At 41.7% G+C, this 21,219-nt stretch overlaps 1 protein-coding gene across 1 annotated transcript in view; it reads right to left on the bottom strand.

Moving 5' to 3' along the window:
- shisa9a (shisa family member 9a) overlaps positions 1–19,425 on the bottom strand; it is a 47,534-nt gene extending 28,109 nt beyond the window's left edge. The window contains exons 1-2 of the mRNA XM_058061372.2: positions 18,658–19,425; positions 17,236–17,342 (exon numbers count right to left, since the gene is read on the bottom strand). Of these exons, the coding sequence (XP_057917355.2) occupies positions 17,236–17,342; positions 18,658–19,175 (625 nt within the window). The 5' untranslated portion in view covers positions 19,176–19,425. The remainder of the gene's footprint in view (positions 1–17,235; positions 17,343–18,657) is intronic.
- Positions 19,426–21,219: the final 1,794 nt, after the last annotated feature.

Here is a 21,219-nt window from a genome sequence, read left to right as displayed (position 1 = left end):
TAGTCACCTGACCTTCTAAATGCGGTTTTTAACCAAGTATTTCTCAGTTATCGTACGGCCAAACAGTGTCAGTCTCTGTGAAGAATGGATAGTGTTTATTTTTGAGGTGGGACACTACAGACAGATTCCGGTTAATCATCGTTATTCTACATGTGTGTGGTTTATTTGTTCATAGAACACACAGAGAATGATGAACAACTCTTTGTCTACTTCTTTCCTCCTTTCAAGCACTGCACCATGAACTGATGAGCCGTTCAAGCACACTGCGTATTTGGTTTCTTTTTAGGACAAAAACGCTACAGGTGCCAGAAGTAATAGCAAAGTATGCAGGTAATATCTATTATGTATTCTATTAGGTTTCTTAGTTAATACTAATGTTGCAGCAGGAACGGTTTAATGGCGACGCGTATCAGAGAGTGAATATTTTTGGGTGAGTGGAACAGATTAATTGGATTGAAATGATTAGTTTTTTTGTCTGACATTTAGGAATGGATTAATGAGGAAAAGCAAGGTTCCGCTGTATTTAGTAAAAACCCAAATAAATGACATGCTCTTCTGTTTGCGGCAAACTGCAACAGTCTGTGTCTTGGCAACAAGGAGAGTGAGCGGACAAAGATGCCCCCCTCTGCTTGATGAATGCTGCAGTGCAGAAAGGCAGACAGGCAGGAGATGGCTTCTCTGCAATAACATTGGGGTAAGAAGTGGGTCACTAGGAAATCCCATATGGGCATCCCCAAACCAACCATTCCATCTCCTCATTGCCACTGGGCCTGAATACGTTGCCAAAAGCCCCGAAAACTAACCCAGGGCCGTGAGCGAGAGAAGCCGAGGGAATGTTTAGACACGGTTCTAAAGAACCACAAATGGTGCTGTCAAGAAAGTTCTGTGTCACGGAATCACGTGTTTCAGCTGCCCAAAAGTACTACATCTTTGCTTGAGGTGCCACATTTGCTTGCGATCGTTAGTTCTCGTCACAATACACGGAAATAAACACACTGCAACATAATATTGATGCATCACGTCCATTCAGATACAGTACACTCTTTTCCATAGGTTTTGCAAGATGCCAAAGACAGAAACCAAGCCGTATCCATGGTAACAGGATTTTGTCAAACGTGCACATCCTCTCAGAGATCGACTGTATATATATATACTATATATATATATATATATATATATATATATATATATATATATATATATAGGCGGCACGGCAATCTAGTGGTTAGCGCGCAGCCCTCACAGCTAGGAGACCAGGGTTCAATTCCACCCTCGGCCATCTCTGTGTGGAGTTTGCATGTTCTCCCCGTGCATGCGTGGGTTTTCTCCAGGTACTCCGGTTTCCTCCCACATTCCAAAAACATGCTAGGTTAATTAGCCACTCCAAATTGTCCATAGGTATGAATGTGAGTGTGAATGGTTGTTTGTCTATATGTGCCCTGTGATTGGCTGGCCACCAGTCCAGGGTGTACCACGCCTCTCGCCCCAAGAGAGCTGGGATAGGCTCCAGCACCCCCTGCGACCCTCGTGAGGAAAAAGCGGTAGAAAATGAATGAATGAATGAATGAATGAATATATATAGGCTGCACGGCGGGCAAGTGGTTAACGCGCAGGCCTCAGAGCTAGGAGACCCGAGTTCAATCCCACTCCGGTTTCCTCCTACATTCCAAAAACATGCTAGGTTAATTGGCGACTCCAAATTGTCCATAGGTATGAATGTGAGTGTGAATGGTTGTTTGTCTATATGTGCCCTGTGATTGGCTGGCCACCAGTCCAGGGTGTACCACGCCTCTTGCCCCAAGAGAGCGGGGATAGGCTCCAGCACCCCCCGCGACCCTCGTGAGGAAAAAGCGGGAGTGAATGAATGAATAAATATATATATACGTATATATATATATATATATTCATACCAGCAATGTTTACAATATACTCTCACAAGCTGTGAGCACATGCACTAATAAAGTATACTTGCAACTCTGCACCCACATCTTCTCCGAAATGAATTATGTCTAATGTGGTTAATTATAAGAATCATTTCCATTAACACCTTCTAGGTAATAAATGCTGCCTTCTGGGAAGAAAATTATCCCTAAAGGGTTTTCCTTATTTGTGACTCTCTGGCTCCTTTGTCTCTCTCGACAGTTGTACGGTTTCTAAGTACTGCATGTTGTAATATTATACTAATATTAGAAGTGCTTGGCAAGAATTGAAATGTTGGTTTCTCGGACTGCAGTTGAACACAGAAATTCTGATGCTACTTGAATACTTCATTGGACTGACTGGGAGGAAACCAGTAGAAAAGCCATGCAAACATGGATAAAACCTGCAGACAAATAGTTAGCGTTTGTGAAGTAAACAAATTGTGCACCAAAATGTGAATATTTAGAAATAAGATCATTAAATGACATTTTCCATTTTTCTGTCTTATGAGAACGAAGGAAGAGAGTTTTCACAATCTGAACAGAACCTGGTATGGCATGAGATGCATATAAATTTAGGCACCAAGAGATAGATATTGTGGGTCAGAGGAGGCAGTCATACATAAATCAAATCTGTTGCACTGTTGGCAATGCAGCGTGGGAATGAATTATGTATCATTTATAGCTTTTAACTGTTGATCTTAGGACAGAGAGCGGAGCTGCTGGAACAATTTTGCATGGATAAGATGACAAAGATGAGAGAAAATATTTGAATTGCAGAGAAGAAATCGCTGATTTGCTTGGACGTATTGGAGATTAAAATCAATACCAAACATGCAGCCGGACTAAATGACTCGGGTACAGACAAATAAAATGCAATTTGTTGCCGTTCTAACACGAGAGGCAAACAAGGGAAGGCATTCATCTGGTGTACAGTTTGCTGTCATATTTGCAACATTCTGACATTGAGGTTCTGACACTGAGGTTTATGCATAATTCAATCTAATTTTGCTAGCCATATTAGCATTAGGGCTGCAGCTATGCAATATTCGAGTCATCCAGTATACTGAAAATTTTGAGCACTTTGATGGCGGTTCGACTTCTGGATTTCTTTATAGTTCAATTTGTATGTTCAGCATGATGTACTCGTTATTAAAGCTGATAATATCGATATTATCTCTCCATCTTTTTGGTTTTAAAATGTAACCCGCTCACCAGCTTGTTATCATAGCGGGTAGAGTGGTAGAGGAGGTGGTGGTGGTGGTGGTGGTGGGGTGTCAGATTCTCACTTCATTCATTTCCCAAGATTCCTGGGGGACTGTGATTCAATGGCGTGCTGCTGCTGAAGTTGACAGTGACATCTAAGGGCGCCTCTCTCCTGTGATACCGCCGAACGACGCACGTTTATTGTATTTTATTCAACTTATGTCATCTTAACTGATCCCTTCAGACGGTAGGCATCCGTATGTGGGCGTTTTACTCATGAGAGTACTGCAAAATGCACCGTGTGCTGTTTACTCACCTGACACTATTCCATACACCTTGATATTCTGATTCAATCAATGCAGCGGTCTTTATTTTCCTATCCAAGGAGGACAGATGGATGGTGATGAATTATCGGTACCATGGTCAGCTCCTGTAGCCTACATTCCATCATAGCCATTTTGTGTTTAAATTCACCCTTCCATACAAATGGTGACAAATGGCGGTAGAGTCAAACTCCTACTATGTATTCTACGTCTGCATGGTTCTCCTCGGCCCGTCGTTCATGATATAGAGGTGCTTCTGGCTGTGTGATGATAACAGGCGGACAAAACAAAGTACAACGTGTGACCTTTAGTGAAAGCAAGGCTATTGAATCTCCTGGTGTAAATCCTCCTGAAACAAATTGACTTTTTGTTGTATTCACAGCTTTGACAGCATAGAAACCTGAGCAGTTCATCGAATATTCGAAGCTTTTTGCATTAATTCTATCAAGAAACAATAACTACAGATAAGAAGCCCGACACGTTCTGCAGGGAATGGTTAAAATCCGAAGGGTACGTGAAAAAACAAAACTACTGCTTTTGTGAGGTGTTCCAGGCTGGTAATCTGCAGACAGGCACAAGATCTGTCAAAGCAAAAAAGCCCAGCATTGTGACGCATTTCCACCAGCCACATGTCCCCTCGCCACAGGCCAGCACCCAGCAGGGTTGGGGGGTGGCGACCGCGGTGGCAGTGCGTGTCCATATGTATGCATGAGGACAGGAGGGTGAGCGGCAGGAAGGGAGCCAGTGGAGCCCTTCCTCGCTGGGGCAGGGCGATGTACCCACACCATACTGACGCCTGTGGGAAAGAGGGAGACATGCGGAGTCAACTCTCCAAAGATTGGGATGCAGCATGCGGATCGGGGGAGAGGTTCGCAAATGCGCCCCCAGCGTGAGCGTGAGCTTTCCCAGCCTGTGAGTTTTAAATGGCTGGTGGCATCAAACAGCTAGCCAAGCAAATCTGCTGCCTGGCTACGGGGCTGCAGGCCGGACGGAATAAGTGTGTGTATATTGAGGTGATCCATGACTGGATGCCTTTTGGTGTCCACGTTGCATGTGTGTGCATTTGAGATTTAAAAAAACATTGCTACATTGTGACATTGCGGTGAGTGTAAAGGTGACTATAGGGGTGTTATTTCATGGCTTCAATCTCTAACAATGATAAAAAATGTACTAAGAAAGTCAGGACCAGGTTTTCAACTACAAAAATATTTCATTTATTAATACTGAATTCCTCACAGCTAGGAGACCCGGGTTCAATTCCACCCTCGGCCATCTCTGTGTGAAGTTTGCATGTTTTCCCCGTGCATGTGTGGGTTTTTTCCGGGTACTCCGGTTTCCTCCCACATTCCAAAAACATGCTAGGTTAATTGCCCACTCCAAATTGTCCATAGGTATGAATGTGAGTGTGAATGGTTGTTTGTCTATATGTGCCCTGTGATTGGCTGGCCACCAGTCCAGGGTGTACCCCGCCTCTCGCCTGAAGACAGCTGGGATAGGCTCCAGCACCCCTACGACCCTCATGAGGATAAGCAGTCGAAATGAATACTGAAACCTAATTCACTTTTCAAGGTCAAATCTGGAACCAAATAACAGCGATAATTGAGGGAGGACAGTAATGCTTCTCAAAACCATCACAGTTACTTTATATTTACTTTTTATGATGTTATGTTGGTAATATACATCTATGCAAACTTTTTGGGGCCTCAAGCTGGAATTATACACCATTAACTCATTTAGTACATTATGTTCCACTGCTGTGTGTGACTTCACCGGCGTGGTTTCCTATGCTCGTAATATTCTATCACAATGGCCAAGACAGATGATTTGAGCTATAATAACTGTGCAATAATAGAACCAGATTACACAGGATTTCGATGCATAATACAAGCATGTTAGAGAGCCTATGTGGATTAACAATGCCAGTGAAATTGCCATGTATGTTAAACAGTCAGCAATACTATTCACAGGAACTGGAGCTGCATCTTGAATAATACAAATCCCTGCATTCAACCGCGACACAAACACACCCGAGCATTGCAAGTACACTAAAAGCCTTGAAATGAAACCCTATTCCGACCACTGTTGGGTCTCGCTTATTAATTAGTTTTGTGTCGTGACAGAAAATTGTCAAAATATTTGCAAAAAGGATCAACTTGTTTATTATAGCGGACGACTAAAAAGAGTCAGTGTAGCGGTTAATTAGAAACCACTGGTGATACTCACCTGGTTAAATATACAGATGGGAGCTCTTTCAGCTGATACTGTGACAGCGGATGGCAGCGGCTGTATACATTTAGATAGTCCCGTATGGAAATGAGCACGGAATAGATAAGGATAGATGGATGCAATTTAGCCTGGTGCACTCAAGATTTGACTGAAGTGCACCATAGGTCACATGGCTCATATTTGCATACACATAAGGAGTGCTAAACACGTACTTGGACACATACACACACGGGCCCACTGCCATATGTAATTGCCTGTCAGATGCAATGCAAAATGTGACTTCCTCAGAGTATATTATGTGATTAATATTCGCAGTGAGGGCAAAAAGGAGGCGGGGTGCTTGTCAGGACAGATTCTCCCATGACCTTAAATATAATTTAACAATTTATTATTTAAAACAACCAAAATGATTAAAGAAATGTAGTCAAATGTCATTATGTTTATGCCTAAAGGAGCGCTTGTTATACTGTATCAACACCCCTTGGACTGGCTGACTAACCTCAACACTTTGCTTTAATAAAGAATTTTTGAACCCACAGCAGTTCATTTTCCTCCATTTATGTATATATATATATTTTTTAGTCTTCCATTTGTATGATATTTTACAGTACTTGTATCCAACAGAGTTGCTGCGGTAATTCCGTTGTATATCTTACGACATTCACAATAATGTTTCCGTTCCTGAGCTCATCTTTCTTAACTAACAATCTTAAAAACTGGGTGCATTTTGGTAGTTGTTGTAGTAGAATCAAGGTTCATAATACCATGATTTTATTTTGAAGCCTGCTTTTCGCTGAACAGGAAGTCGATTTTATGCTGTGTCACCGAAGCAGTAATGTTTCTGTTATCATTTCAGACTACTTAGCAATAATAATGAAGTCAGAAATCATAAACGCTTCATAGAACTGACACGTTTGGGTATCAAATTTTATGTCAACAAAAGTTAGACACATTTGCCAGGGACTTAACTGGTTAGTTATCAAAAATGGGACTGATTTAAGCATGTTGGACTTTAATAACATGTAACAACTTTCAGCTTCGGCTTTTAATCAATTGTCAGTATTGCACATTATGAAGCATTTGTATCTTAAAAAGAATTTAAGGTAAACAAAGGCTGAATACTTTGGCTGTTTGTTACTTGGAAAGATTATCCAATAACTATATAGCTGATTTCTATAAGACTGCATTGGAATAGTGTAATCACAGAAGACGTTTGGTGCAAATCCAGCTACGGAACACTTGAGCCATCATTTGCCCCACCTTGCGATGAAAAGTTCAAGTGTCTAATTCTTACATTTTTCATAATAATCAAACCAAAAAGTTGCTAGTAAACTAACAGTGTACACAGTAAATCACAATTATTTGTGTGTGTGTGCATTTGCTGGTGACATTTATTTTGACATTTTCCCATTTGTGTCGCAACAGAACCCTTCCTCTACCCCGGAGTCAAACGTGGTACAGTCTTCTTTCATCATTGTCCATAAACCAGGACCACTCTGCTCCGATGTCAGCTGTCCTATCAACTATTAGTGTATGTACACTCATGGGCCGACCTTTGAGAGTGACACAAATTAATTATTCAATTAATTTTCCATTTATTTTTTTATGGCAACTTGCATATACTGTACTCCAGAATTTTATAAAGAGTAATAAGATGAAAAACAATTCATCGCAAAGGCCCTCTTTGTCATGAAAAAGAAATTAATCCCCCCAAAAAATTCCACAGCATTTCAGCCTTCCACAAAGGGACCAGCACATCATGTTAGTGATTCTGTGGTGGGTTATTTAATTAATTTTTAATTTTTTATGGCAACTTGCATACACTGTACTCCAGAATTTTATAAAGAGTAATAAGATGAAAAACAATTCATCGCAAAGGCCCTCTTTGTCATGAAAAAGAAATTAATCCCCCCCAAAAATTCCACAGCATTTCAGCCTTCCACAAAGGGACCAGCACATCATGTTAGTGATTCTGTGGTGGGTTATTTAATTAATTTTTAATTTTTTATGGCAACTTGCATTTACTGTACTCCAGAATTTTATAAAGAGTAATAAGATGAAAAACAATTAATCGTAAAGGCCCTCTTTGTCATGAAAAAAATTTCCACTGCATTTCAGCCTTCCACAAAAGGACCAGCACATCATGTTAGTGATTCTGTAGTGGGAGTATTAATACGGACAAAGACTGGAGAAGATGTCAGTCATGACTGAGAGAAAATAACAGACTGCGAGATTTAAAAAGGGGGTTGGTGCTTGAACTCTTTGTTTTTCCTCTGTTAATCATGGTTGCCTGGAAGGAAACACGGGCAGTCGTCATTGCTCGGCACAAAAAGGACTTCACGGTCATTGTTTAAAAAAATATTTCAAATTATCAAGAACTTCAGAGCGGTTCAGTTGCTGAGAAGAAGGCTTTAGAGCGGCCAAGAAAGTCCAGCAAGCGTCTGGCATGTCTCCAAAGTTAATTTAGCTGTGGAATCGGTGCACCACCAGTGCAGTGCATGTACGTGCACAGTGGTGCTAAAACTTTTGGACAATGGCCTGGTGTCAAGAAGGCTGTGTCGAAGTCACTTTTGTCAGACACAAACATCAGGGACAGATTGGTATTCTACAAAAGAAACAGGTATTAGACTCCAGAAGACTGGTGTGCAACCATTTTCTCTTGTGAATCCCCCTTTCTGACTGTCCCGAGAAGAAAAGGTGAGCACTACCGTCAGTCCTGTGTCATGCCAACAACAAAGAATCCTGAAATCATTCATGTGTGGGATTGCTTCTCAGCCTAGGGAGTGGCTCCAATCACAATTATGCCTAGGACACAACCACGAGTAGAGAATAGTACCAAAACAACCTCCGTAGGCTACTTCTCCCAACCATCTTTGAACAGTTTAGTGATGCACAATTTTCAAAAGCAAAAGTGACAACTAATAGCTAACTTAGATCTAAAAACATATTCTGGCCATGCTGTGCATACAATACACTATTCACAAGATGTTGGCCATGGTCAGCTTTAGGGTGAAACCTAACTATAACATTTACAGGTGAACTTCATTTGCTGTTCAATGATTTAATACTTTTTGATCAACTTGCTCAACAACAGGCACACAAACACTGGAAGAGCCATAGAAAAGCATAACGTATGCTTTAAACCAGGGGTCTCAAACATGCGGCCCGCGGGCCAAATGTGGCCCGCAGGACACTAGTTTGAGGCCCCCGCCTTGATATGAAAGTTTAATGTTAGTGCGGCCCGCGCAAGTTTGATATGGATGCTGTATGGTATCATGTACCCAGAAAAAATTATTACGTTTGATTAATGTTCATGTTAAAGGTTAAATAACTGTTAATAGTTATCCTCCCTATCCGTGTGGAAGTGGTACGTTTTTGGCGATTTAAGTTTAAAGGAAATAACTTGAAGGCTACCGTTTAGGTCGCTAGCTCTCTAGTTTGCGAGTTAGCATGTGTCTTAAGACCCTGCAGTTGTGCAATATGTTGTAAAAAAAAAAAAAAGTATAAATATATATATAAATATAAATATATAAAGTATAAAATATAAAGTATAATATAAATTTATTTGTTACTGATTGATTGATTTTCTTTATTCTTCATTTGTTTATTTATTTTTCATCTTATTTTGTGCAGAAAAATAAAAATGAAGATATTTGAGAACAGTGGAATGTTTTATCAGAGCTTTTATTGTAGAAAATCGGAAACAAAGCACTGAAAAAGTTTGTATATTTTTCTGTTTTTAATAAATGCGTTTTTTGTTTTTTTTTGGGAAAACTGATGCGGCCCAGCCTTGCCCAGACCCTAGCTCCAGTGGCCCCCAGGTAAATTGAGTTTGAGACCCCTGCTTTAAACATAAACAATGCTTTCTGGTCATTGCACAGTAGACCGGTTCATAGGCTGACTTGAGGTGAATTTAAAAAAAAAAACTTATCTTTTCTTTATTTCACAGGCTAGACTTCAATCTAATCTTATTTTATCCTCGCCATAGTCTTTTGACAGCATCCTGTGTCTAAAATGAGTGGAATTCTGTCATGGTGTTGATGCTGGGTGTGTGGTGCCTTGGTCCTCATAAACAAAAGTCTAATGGGATCTCCGGGTTGCTGAGGGGCCTCACATTAAGATAATTAGGCAGGGAGAAGGTTCAGGAATGAGACCCTGGAGAGTGGAAGAGGCGCTGTGAAGCCTGTGACTTACTGCCTTGTTGTCTTGTTACTTGCCCTTTAGTTGATGTCTTTCTAATGCAACTAATAATAAAGGACGCGGCGTAATCTCATGCCTACGCAGCTCCAACCGACCTTCCCATAAACGTTAGCATGACATTCCAACAATAATAATAATAATAATAACAACCATTACAAAGAGTAATAAGTAGGTGTGCAACAATACATGTTTAGTAATTAGTTCCAGACCCAACCGTGATCAGTGAATATCCATGAAGTAGGATTCCTTATGAGCCCTCTCACATACATAGTCATACAAAATATGCCATTTAAGACATTAATAAGACTTGTATGGGTTGTGGACAGGAAGTCAAGTTGAGTTAAGTATCATTTCGTCCATTCATTTTCTACCGCTTATCCTCACGAGGGTCGCAGGGGTGCTGGAGCCTATCCCAGCTGTCTTTGGGGTTGCTGGAGCCTATCCCAGCTGTCTTTGGGGTTGCTGGAGCCTATCCCAGCTGTCTTTGGGGTTGCTGGAGCCTATCCCAGCTGTCTTTGGGGTTGCTGGAGCCTATCCCAGCTGTCTTTGGGGTTGCTGGAGCCTATCCCAGCTGCCTTGGGGGGTTGCTGGAGCCTATCCCAGCTGCCTTGGGGGGTTGCTGGAGCCTATCCCAGCTGTCTTGGGGGGTTGCTGGAGCCTATCCCAGCTGTCTTTGGGGTTGCTGGAGCCTATCCCAGCTGTCTTTGAAGTTACAGGACCCTATCCCAGCTGTCTTCGGGTAAGAGGCGGGGTACACCCTGGACTGGTGGCCAGCCAATCACAGGGCACATATAGACAAACAACCATTCACACTCACATTCATACCTATGGATAATTTGGAGTCGCTAATTAACCTAGCATGTTTTTGGAATGTGGGAGGAAACCGGAGTACCCGGAGAAAACCCACGCATGCACGGGGAGAACATGCAAACTCCACACAGAGATGGCCGAGGGTGGAATTGAACCCTGGTCTGTGGCTGTGAGGTCTGCGCGCTAACCACTCGACCGCCGTGCCGCCCAGTATCATTTCATGATAAACTAAAAAAATCTTCTTATAGCTTTTAGTTATTTTTTTTAGGTGTTGCATTTATTTCCTCCGTATCGTCATTCTGATTGCTATTGCTGCCAAATGCTTAGTTTGAATTAGATCCAGATTAAACTATGTTTCATACTACTGCTTTTAAGATGGGATAAAAGTACTTAGTACTTAGAAAAGTATATTTCAAGTATTGAGTGATATCCATTATTTTTCTATGCCGCTTATCCGGACCTGGGTTGCGGGGATGCTGGAGCCTATCCCAGCTGACTTTGGGTGAGATGCTGAGTCCACCCTGGACTGGTCGCCAGCCAATTAGAGCGATATAAGCAGCTTAAATAGGATTTTCCTTGTTCAAGTTCCATTACTATAAATATCAGATGTGGATCTATGATTTGCCAATTATTACCAATAGAATAGTCGCCATTCTTAAAAAAATAGTATTGCTTGAAGCTGACACAGTACAGTGCAGACACGTCAAAGATAGTTTGGTTTTTCTCACAGCCTCTCTCGCCGATGTTTGCTCAGCCTGCGCTGTGAGTTGACTCTCTAACTGAGGCTCTCGCTTCCGCTCTGACAATCTGCAATCTGATGTGAAACAGTGAAGGCTCCAGTGACAGCAGGGACAGAAGGGTCACAACACCATAGGAGGATACCGACACTGCTTTTTTTTTTTTTGACAGGTCTGCACTGTGCATTAATACAGAGGCAGGACTCTCACACAAACATAAACACAACACACAAATATTCAATGCACAGCTGGACTATTTTGCAGACAAGACCTTTTCTCTATGCCTGTGCAATCTCACAAGCAATTACCTATTAAAATTTTATCTTTCCCATCTCTGAATGTTTAGGAAAAGATTATAACTGCTGGGGGAAGATAATTAAGCTTTGCAAATGGGGAATTGTATTTTGAATACAGAGCACTCTGTGTACATGGAGCTATGTCTTATTAAAGCTAACAGTGCACCTGAAGCTCTAATGGGAGACCCCGAATGACAGCTACATCACTGTCAATATTGATTCAAGTACCAGCAATCCCGGCGATAATTCATGCTGTAACTACTATTTTACAATTAACCTCATAATTAAATCCCACTAGGAGTTTGAACGAATGTCATGCATGACGTCAGACACAAAGAGCAAAACCTCTTGTTTCTGCACCACTTCTATTATGGAGGTCAACCAGTGTCCTTTAGCGTTTGCACCCGGTCGTACAGGAGGTCCTCAGTTCACAACGTTTTGTGGTTACAATTTTTTATGCTTATGAAGCGCTGCCGTGATTTGGTTCGTAAATACGAGACTCGATCAAGAACTACCAGTAAGACTCACCAGTGTTTAAGTCAGTGAAGACCTGACAATCATGAGCTAGGATAAAAGTCACATTGATCTTATTAACAAATTAGACATGGCAATTTACGTAACTGTCTCAGTGTTACTCAGTAACAGTCTCACTCACTATGGCATCTTAGTTCAGGGGTCGGCAACCCTTAGCATCAAGAGAGCCATTTTGCCTCATTCATTCATTCATTTTCTACCGCTTTTTCCTATCTGCTGGAGCCTATCCCAGCTGTCTTGGGGCGAGAGGCGTGGTACGCCCTGGACTGGTGGCCAGCCAATCACAGGGCACATATAGACAAACAACCATTCACACTCACATTCATACCTATGGACAATTTGGAGTGGCTAATTAACCTAGCATGTTTTTGGAATGTGGGAGGAAACCGGAGTACCCGGAGAAAACCCACGCATGCACGGGGAGAACATGCAAACTCCACACAGAGATGGCCGAGGGTGGAATTGAACCCTGGTCTCCTAGCTGTGAGGTCTGCACGCTACCCACTAGACTACTGTGCCGCCCCCATTTTGCCTCATCTTCCAGTAAAAAAATACAAATAAAAATCTGGAGCTGCTACTTTTTCTACTCTGAAATCATTTCAACATATTTGGGTAATATTAAAACAAATGTAGCCAACTTGAGTTCACATATCTGCATATGAGAGTCGTTTAATGCTGTTTACGCCTGCACTGAATTTCCATCACTAACCATTCTATTGGTGTTGCCCGTGACTGCCTTTGCAGAGAGAGGCAGTCTTTCATTTTCTGAATAATTTCCTGTTTATTTTTTTCGTATTTGGAGGATAGATGCTCTGATATTTTATGAAATATTCTTTCATGTATTCTCCATCTGCAAATGCCTCCCCACTTCTTCCCTATCTCATGTGCAGTCCAGTGTTGCTCTTCCAGTGTAGAATAGTGCACGGCAGGGGTCTCAAACACGCGGCCCGTGGGCCAAATGTCGCCCGCAGGACACTAGTTTGAGGCCCCCGCCTTGATATGAAAGTTTAATGTTAGTGCGGCCCGCGCAAGTTTGATATGGATGCTGTATGGTATCATGTACCCAGAAAAAATTATTACGTTTGATTAATGTTCATGTTAAAGGTTAAATAACTCTTAATAGTTATCCTCCCTATCCGTGTGGAAGTGGTATTTAAGTGGCTATTCAAGTTTAAAGGAAATAACTTAAAGGCTACGGTTTAGGTTGCTAGCTCTCTAGTTTGCGAGTTAGCATGTGTCTCAAGACCCTGCAGTTGCGCAATATGTTGTAAATAAAAAGAGTATAAATGTGACTATAGTCGTGTTTTGTCATGTCTACAGGGCTCTAATAATGCTTTGTTCATTTTAATCTGAAAAAAATAATTTGTCTACCCACCAACTATATGTGGTTTCTTAAGTTTTTATTATTTGCCGTTTTATTATTATTATTATTATATTTATTTATTACTGATTGATTGATTTTCTTTATTCTCGATTTGTTTTGATCAGAAAAATAAAAATTAAGATATTTGAGAACAGTGGAATGTTTTATCAGAGCTTTTATTGTAGAAAATCGGAACAAAAGCACTGGAAAAGTTTGTATATTTTTCTGTTTTTAATAAATGCGTTTTTTTTTTTTTTTTGGAAAACCTGATGCGGCCCAGCCTTGCCCAGACCCTAGCTCCAGTGGCCCCCAGGTAAATTGAGTTTGAGACCCCTGGTGCAAGGATATTTGCCATTTATATTTTAGTTCACTTAGCCACGTTTATGCTTGAAAATGCTCATATTTCCATTGAAATTGATTTCACTGTTCCAATACATCTATTCCTTGAGGTATAATGACGCTAAAAATGGACTTAATCACACTGTTCGTAAACCGAGGACCTCCCGAAACATGACAATTTGAAAGTTACCCTGAATTCAATTGCTCAAGGGTTTTTCATTGCAATACACACAATTTAGTCCTCAATGGCAAAAAGAAAGCTCAGAGCTTCAGACATGGCTGCTGCCATCCGTGTGGGTGTTGCCGCTAAGATCTTCTTTAACTCCACGCATTATGCTGTTCCCTCTCCTTCCCCGTTCTCACGTCCCCTTCTTTTTCTCTGAGCCTCCCTTTTTTTTTTTTTTTTTTTGTCTCTTCAGCTCTTTGACGCCGAAAGTGAAGCGCTGCAAGATTTTCAGCCTTTGAGGTTTCAAACCAACACTATTGGGTATTGAGACAATGTGAAAGTCAGCCAGCCGTTCCATCTTTGGGGGATATAGTGGGGACGGCTGGCTGTGGATCATAAAGCAACCAAAGTGTCATATTTTTATGTTGACTGTGGAGAACCCCACGCCTTCTCTGTCCCCAACATTCCAAACAAATACGTCAGGCCGTTGTATTATTTATGAATATTCTATGCCTCCCTCTTGTTGCGAACGTATGATAGCAGTTAAAAACAATCACACACACACCAAAGCCTGATTGCCTGCACTTGCAAATACACAAGTGATTTTTCTTCAAATAGAACCACATAATATAACAAAATAGCAGCCATCATCAGTGATTTATTCGCAGAGAAATTGCTTTCTTTGATTGACAGTCCCAAATGACCCGAAGGAATTCTCTCCCCGTATAAGAGCCATGAAGACATGCCAGGCCGGGTTCATTAATGCCAGAAATAAGGTAATCACGCCACGAGATGTAATCAATATGCAGTTTGCACTGAGGATGGATTTTCTAGCACAAACCTGTGCCATGTACGCAAATTCCCTTTTGTGCAGCACAAACGTGTGGGCCATTTAGCTTCCATTTAGCACTCGTCTTTACCTTGCAATCACCAGCCTTCAATTGTCCTGTTGCCTTTTGTCTTTGCAGTCCCGCTGAGACTCCTTGTACCGTTTCTACGTATCGCCTGTTAATCATTTAACATGTCTATATTCTGCGACTCCGTCGTTAAGCAAAGCTAATTGCCAACTGCCTCTGTGATAAATCATTTCCCATGCCAGCGTAAGTAGCCCACAACCAATCAGGTGGCTATCTTGGATGCTACTTTTTCCTGATCTCAGAGGTTAATAACGTTCCACATCACTACCCACAAGCTTGCGGATTAGATGGTTCAGGGAGAGCGGATTGCACGTTGCAAAATAATAATCGCCATTTCACAGCAGCGTCCACTCAGGTGATAGGGCACCACACTATCTCTCCCTTCCCACTGTGAAGCCAGAAAAAAAGATTCCCACTCATAAAGACCGGAGGTGGTATTTTTCTTTTTTTTTTTTTTTTTTTTAATGGCAGCACTTTTTGACACTCCCCTGGGTCAGAACCGGTTTGAAGAGAATGTTTCAGACTTTGCACTTGTCATGATGTGGATGTTTGTGCCACATATAAATGTGCAACTTTCCAAATTGTATAATTTGTGCAAATGGTGTTTATTTGTGAAATGCATCTAGTGGCATCACAGCAAAAGAAGCATAATGCTTCTTTTACGGCGGGGGGGGGGCATTGTATGCTGGCCCCCATTGCTACATTTTGCTGGTTTCAGTTTCGAGTTCAGTCTGTACAGGACAGATAAATATTTCCCAATAATAAGTTGTATTTTTCTTTTTTTAATGGTAGCACTTTTTGACACTCCCCTGGGTCAGAACCGGTTTTGACACTGTTGGATATCGGAATGAAGAGAATGTTTCAGACTTTGCACTTGTCGTGATGTGGATGTTTGTGCCACATCGAAATGTGCAGCTTTCCAAATTGTATAATTTGTGCAAATGGTGTTTATTTGTGAAATGCATCTAGTGGCATCACAGTAAAAGAAGTGCAAAAATGTGACCTGACCATTTAAGGGGGGGGGGTAAAGTATGCTGGCCCCCATTGCTACATTTTGCTGGTTTCAGTTTTGAGTTCAGTCTGTACAGGACAGATAAATATTCATTCATTCATTCATTTTCTACTGCTTTTCCTCACGAGGGTCACGGGGGTGCTGGAGCCTATCCAAGCTGTCTTCGGGCGTGAGGCGGGGTACACCCTGGACTGGTGTCCAGCCAATCACAGGGCACATATAGACAAACAACCATTCACACTCATATTCATACCTATGGACAATTTGGAGTGACCAATTAACCTAGCATGGAATGTGGGAGGAAACCGGAGTACCCGGGGAAAACCCATGCAAACTCCATAGCCGGGGGTGGAATTGAACCCTGGTCTCCTAGCTGTGATGTCTGCTAACCACTAGACCACCGTGCCGCCCCACAGATAAATATTTCCCAATAATATTTTAATCAAGGATGCCTTGAAAACATTTCTGTCCCCCAGTGGGGTCGTGACAAACTAATTGAGAACCACCGATTTGAGGGAAGTGCCGCTGCCTAAATTGGTATCTGCAATGAATCGCTTTGTGTGTAGGATATCGGTAAAGTCGACAACCAAACACGCAAAAATGTATTTGTTGTGACTTTGAAGTGTTTGGAATGAAGCCCACCGATAGCAAATGTTCATGGTTGTGTGTTTCCTTTTGTTGTTTGTTGTCAGATGTTAAAACACAATGAGGCTTGATAGTATTGCAACCCACGGGACGCATCAGAAAATAGATGACACTCATATGCTCTCTATTCCACCCCATACACCACCACCCTTGAAACTCCCAGCTGGCACACACCCCTCCCACACACACACACACACACACACGCGTGCACACACACACGTATGTGTTTGTCTTGTGTGGAGCAGCCAAAATGTCACCACGAGACAAATTCCAGTCGAGGCAGGCTATCAAAAGTTGTGCCATGCACAGATAGAAAGACCTCAGCAAACATTCCTTCCTGTCTAACACACAAGCTTCCTGTTCATGCGACCATGAACCCAAATAAGACTCTTGGTGCTGAAATGGATAGGGAAAAAAAAACAATACTGAAGCTAACTGATGGAATACGCCATATTTGGGGTTGAAAAAGATTCCCAGCCTTATGTTAGCCAACACATTGCCAATGGAGGACACAGCAAGTACTTAAAAAAACAGCAACTTACGGAGGTTTGTCGCCCTGGAAACGTAGTGTTTGGAATGCATGCCTAGGGGCTCCTCTGCCCGGTACTGCTCACTTGGACACCCGCCCTGCAGCACGCTGGCCACAGCCCTGTAGTCACACATTGGGGGGAAGAAAGGGAGAGGTTGATGGAGGTTGGTCATTATGTTGTGCAGTTGGATTCATGCTCATGTGTTGATGTCTTCTTTGCAGCGTGTGTGTATGTGTGTGTCTTTCCACAATTAAGTAACACGTGCATAATGTGCGCAATTTCATTATTCAGTTGAACTGCACTACGAAGCAGCATTTTTTTTTTATACAATCGGTTGCAGTCGACTGAGATAACATGTAAGAGTCACACAAGGAGAAAAATCTACTTAGTTCAATTTGCACTGTTTTTCTGATCATTGCACAGCGACAGTTGAGGCTCCGATGAGAGCATTTGCACAAATGGAGCGCAAGGCCGCCTTTACTCTGGTGAAAAAAAACCCGCCCCCGCCTGTTGAGAAGAGCCTGGATCATATAATGTTATGCCATAGCACAGTGGATACTGGGGGTGGGCCACAACTGCAACTGCTGGTATCAATCCGATACCAAGGAAATACAGATACACGGAATTGCAGATACCAACACTTTCTACTTGAATTTTTTTTTTTTTTGAAGATCATTCAATTATTTTGCTACTGTTTGCATAAGCTGGACATTTCAGTCGAGTAGTTGGGTATTCGGGAAGGAAATAAACCTGAATCCTCAGCATGAAAGCCAACAGCATGTACCTTTACACCCCCAGAGAAATATTAAAAAATATATACAATGACAACGATATAGTGCAAAAACAGCAGGAATATTGGTGTCCAAAGTGCGTCCCAGGGGCATTTGCATGAAACGCATTTTTGGGCCCATGATCTATTTGCATTTATTAATGGCTCGCGGCACATTGTAAATTTGAAAAACACACCAAAAATGGGAAAAAATTAGCAAAAAGTCACACAAAAAATATATGTATAATTCATAACACAAAACGCTGGCTTTAAATATATGTAAAAATATTTTTAAAAAGTTTGTACACACATAGTATATTCAATTTTACTATGCAAAATTGTGCTAAAGTTCATTAAAATAATAATCTTGGTTTTTTGCCCCCAAAGACAATTTCCAAGAATTTGTAAACAATATAAAATATCGATTAACCACGCTAGTATCGAGTTATTGACAGGAGCTTGGGTATCGATATATCACGATACATATATTGATACGCTATCGATATATCGATATTTGGATCCAACCCTGAGTTCCTTTGGAGTTTAGGTCCACATTATTCATGCAAATGAGTGTTTTTGTGTAGGCTGTCAGTACGTTCAGTTATCAGACGAGCTTTTACCAAATAAACAAGCACTAGGAGAAGCATTCAACATGCGATAGTTACCTGGACATGTTCTCTCTCTGAGGACGGTGCGCCTTTTCCAGTCCCAGTTTGGTGAAAATCCCCACTAGGGCCATAATGGCCACAACTCCACATATAATGTAAACTATTAAGTTGGTCTTGTCTTTGGTGCTGTCGTGGATCTTGTTTCTGTTTTTCTTGTAAGGCGTCTGCCCGGTCTTCATCCACAATGGAGTGTCGTAATTTTTACAGGTGCTCTGATCCAGGCGGGAGTGCTTGTAAGAGCAGCAGAAGCGGAAGCCACAGGTGCCGCAGCAATACAAATAATTACCCGTTTTGCACACGAACGGAGGGTCCCATTGGCCCATGACGTCGTAGTAACCCCGACATTTGTCTTCAACGTGCGGGGTCTCCTCCGACACGCTCTCCTCCTCTCTGGAGCCGTTGGAGGTGGCGATCATCACGAAGCCCCCGAGCAAGCCCGGCTCCCCGTCAGCCGTGCACAGCAGAGCGGTAACTTTGAGCAGCAGGAAGCCGAGGAGAAAGGATGTGCCTCTCATTGTGCTTCCTCCTCCGTTCAACTTCACGCAGAAACGCTCGGAGAGGAGCGGTGGTCATGCCATGCTGAAAAGTCCAAAAACATGCACCCAAACAGCAACGCGCCTTCATCGGAGCTGATGAACATCTTTACTAACATCATCCAAAGCACTAGCTGCTCCGCATGCCTTCTCTTTGGTGGTTTGGGTGCTTTTTTGTTTGTTTTTTTTTTTTTGCAAGAGAGCTGCTCTTTACGCATCTACTGCGCGCTCTTACGCACAAGAGTACGCAGAGACGCATGCAGCACGGAGGAGGAGAGAGCAGTGAGAGATGTGATGGAGAAGCAGAGGAAGAAAACATGCGCAGGGAGGGAGAGAGGGAGAGAGAGAGAGGAAGGTTCCGAACAGAGATCCTGGATTATGAAATATTCTGATCAAAAAAACAAAAAAAACAGGCATGGACTATAGCAATGTACTATTATATTGTACCCTTAAAGAAAATGAGGCTCTCTTTGATCCCTTTACGTTAGCATCAATGCTTCTATCTAAGGATTCAGTTACTGTGTTTGTATTGATTATATTTTAGTTACATGCTGTATTTGGTGGCTTTTGGTTTAGTTATTGACTCTTTATCGTTTACTGTTTAAATGCTGTGTAACATGGAGCCGTCATTTTGGCAAGGTGTGGAACACAGAGACAGCTTGACCAGTCCTTCTCAACGGGTCGGTCAGGACCCCAAAAAGTGTTGCCAAGCTGTTTTCAGTAGATTGTGGGTCTTTTCCCGTGGGAAAAAAATAATAATATTGTAATTGTGCATACACCTCTTGTTATTGTTTGCGCTATTTGCCACTGCAAAGTGTATGCCTTGTCTGGCCGAATGTCAGGCTTCCGTGGGAGACGAAGGACATAGAATGGAGATTTAACCTGCAGTCTGTCCAACACAGTTGCAGATACAGGATGTCAAAAGAGTTTGTGTAAAGCTGGGTTAGCACTTGTGCCAGGTGTTGAGGACCCCTGAGCAGAGACCAAGGCAAATGTAGTATTTAATTGTAAATGAAGGGCACTCACAGAGGAGGAAAAACAAAGTACAACAAAAAACGCCAGTGACAAAAGGTCACTAGAAAGCTAAAAGTACAAACAAGAGTACAAAGTAGCAAATAAGGATTTACAAAGCGGCTCAACTACTTACAGACGCAGGCAGTAAAAATACAAGTTACAAGGCAGAGAAACAAAAACGTCAAAAATCATTTGTGTAAGGTGTGGGCAAGACGAGGCCTGACATGGCAAACGATCTGACTGGGAACAATAGAAGTGGAGAGATATGTGAAGGCCTGATGATGGGCAACAGGTGTGCAGACCAGGAGAGCAAGGCAGGAGTCTGCTGCAGGACAGAAAAGAGACAACAGGGGGCAGCAGACCAAAACAAGTGCAGATCATGACAGTTTGCCCTCTTTTCCTGATGTCTTCATTTTTGTCCATGTTTGTCACACTTACTGTAAGTGCTTCAGATCATCAAAAAAATTTTAATATTAGTCAGATATGGACTGACAGCTGAACCAACCAAACAGCTGAGGTAGGCTGGCTCCACTCAACCAATCGTGACTGCAGCGATGATGTCCCCTTTCCACGTCTTGACATATCAATTATGCCAAATACTTACACAAACTTTAGTTGTCACCTTTTTGACCTCACATATTTATGATAGTACTTTCTCTTAATTATGATTTTATGTTGCATTTATTCAATTTGTTTACATTTCTTATTGAATATGCTGATAGGAAATCAGCTTCTGCTTTTTTGCCAATTTTATTGAATGCAGCACAATGAAAATAAAGGCTTCAATATTGAATACTGTACTTTATATATTAGGAAATAGGAAAAAAATGAGCAAAAGGCCCAATGTAAAGAGAAAAAGGCGAAATGTTGATCCTAATACTAACACAACGCTTTCTTTTTAAAGATGCATTACTTTTTAAAGCATTTTAACACAATTTAAATAATATTATTTTTCAGTATGTTTTACTGCTATTACAATATTTTTGATGTGATGTAACGAAAAAATTGTACT

This window comes from Doryrhamphus excisus, linkage group LG2 (genome assembly GCF_037039965.1).
Source record: "Doryrhamphus excisus strain RoL-2023G ecotype Guam linkage group LG2, RoL_Dexc_Guam_v1.1, whole genome shotgun sequence".
NCBI classification, from domain to species: Eukaryota; Metazoa; Chordata; class Actinopteri; order Syngnathiformes; family Syngnathidae; genus Doryrhamphus; species Doryrhamphus excisus.
This window is presented reverse-complemented; position numbering and strand designations above follow the sequence as displayed.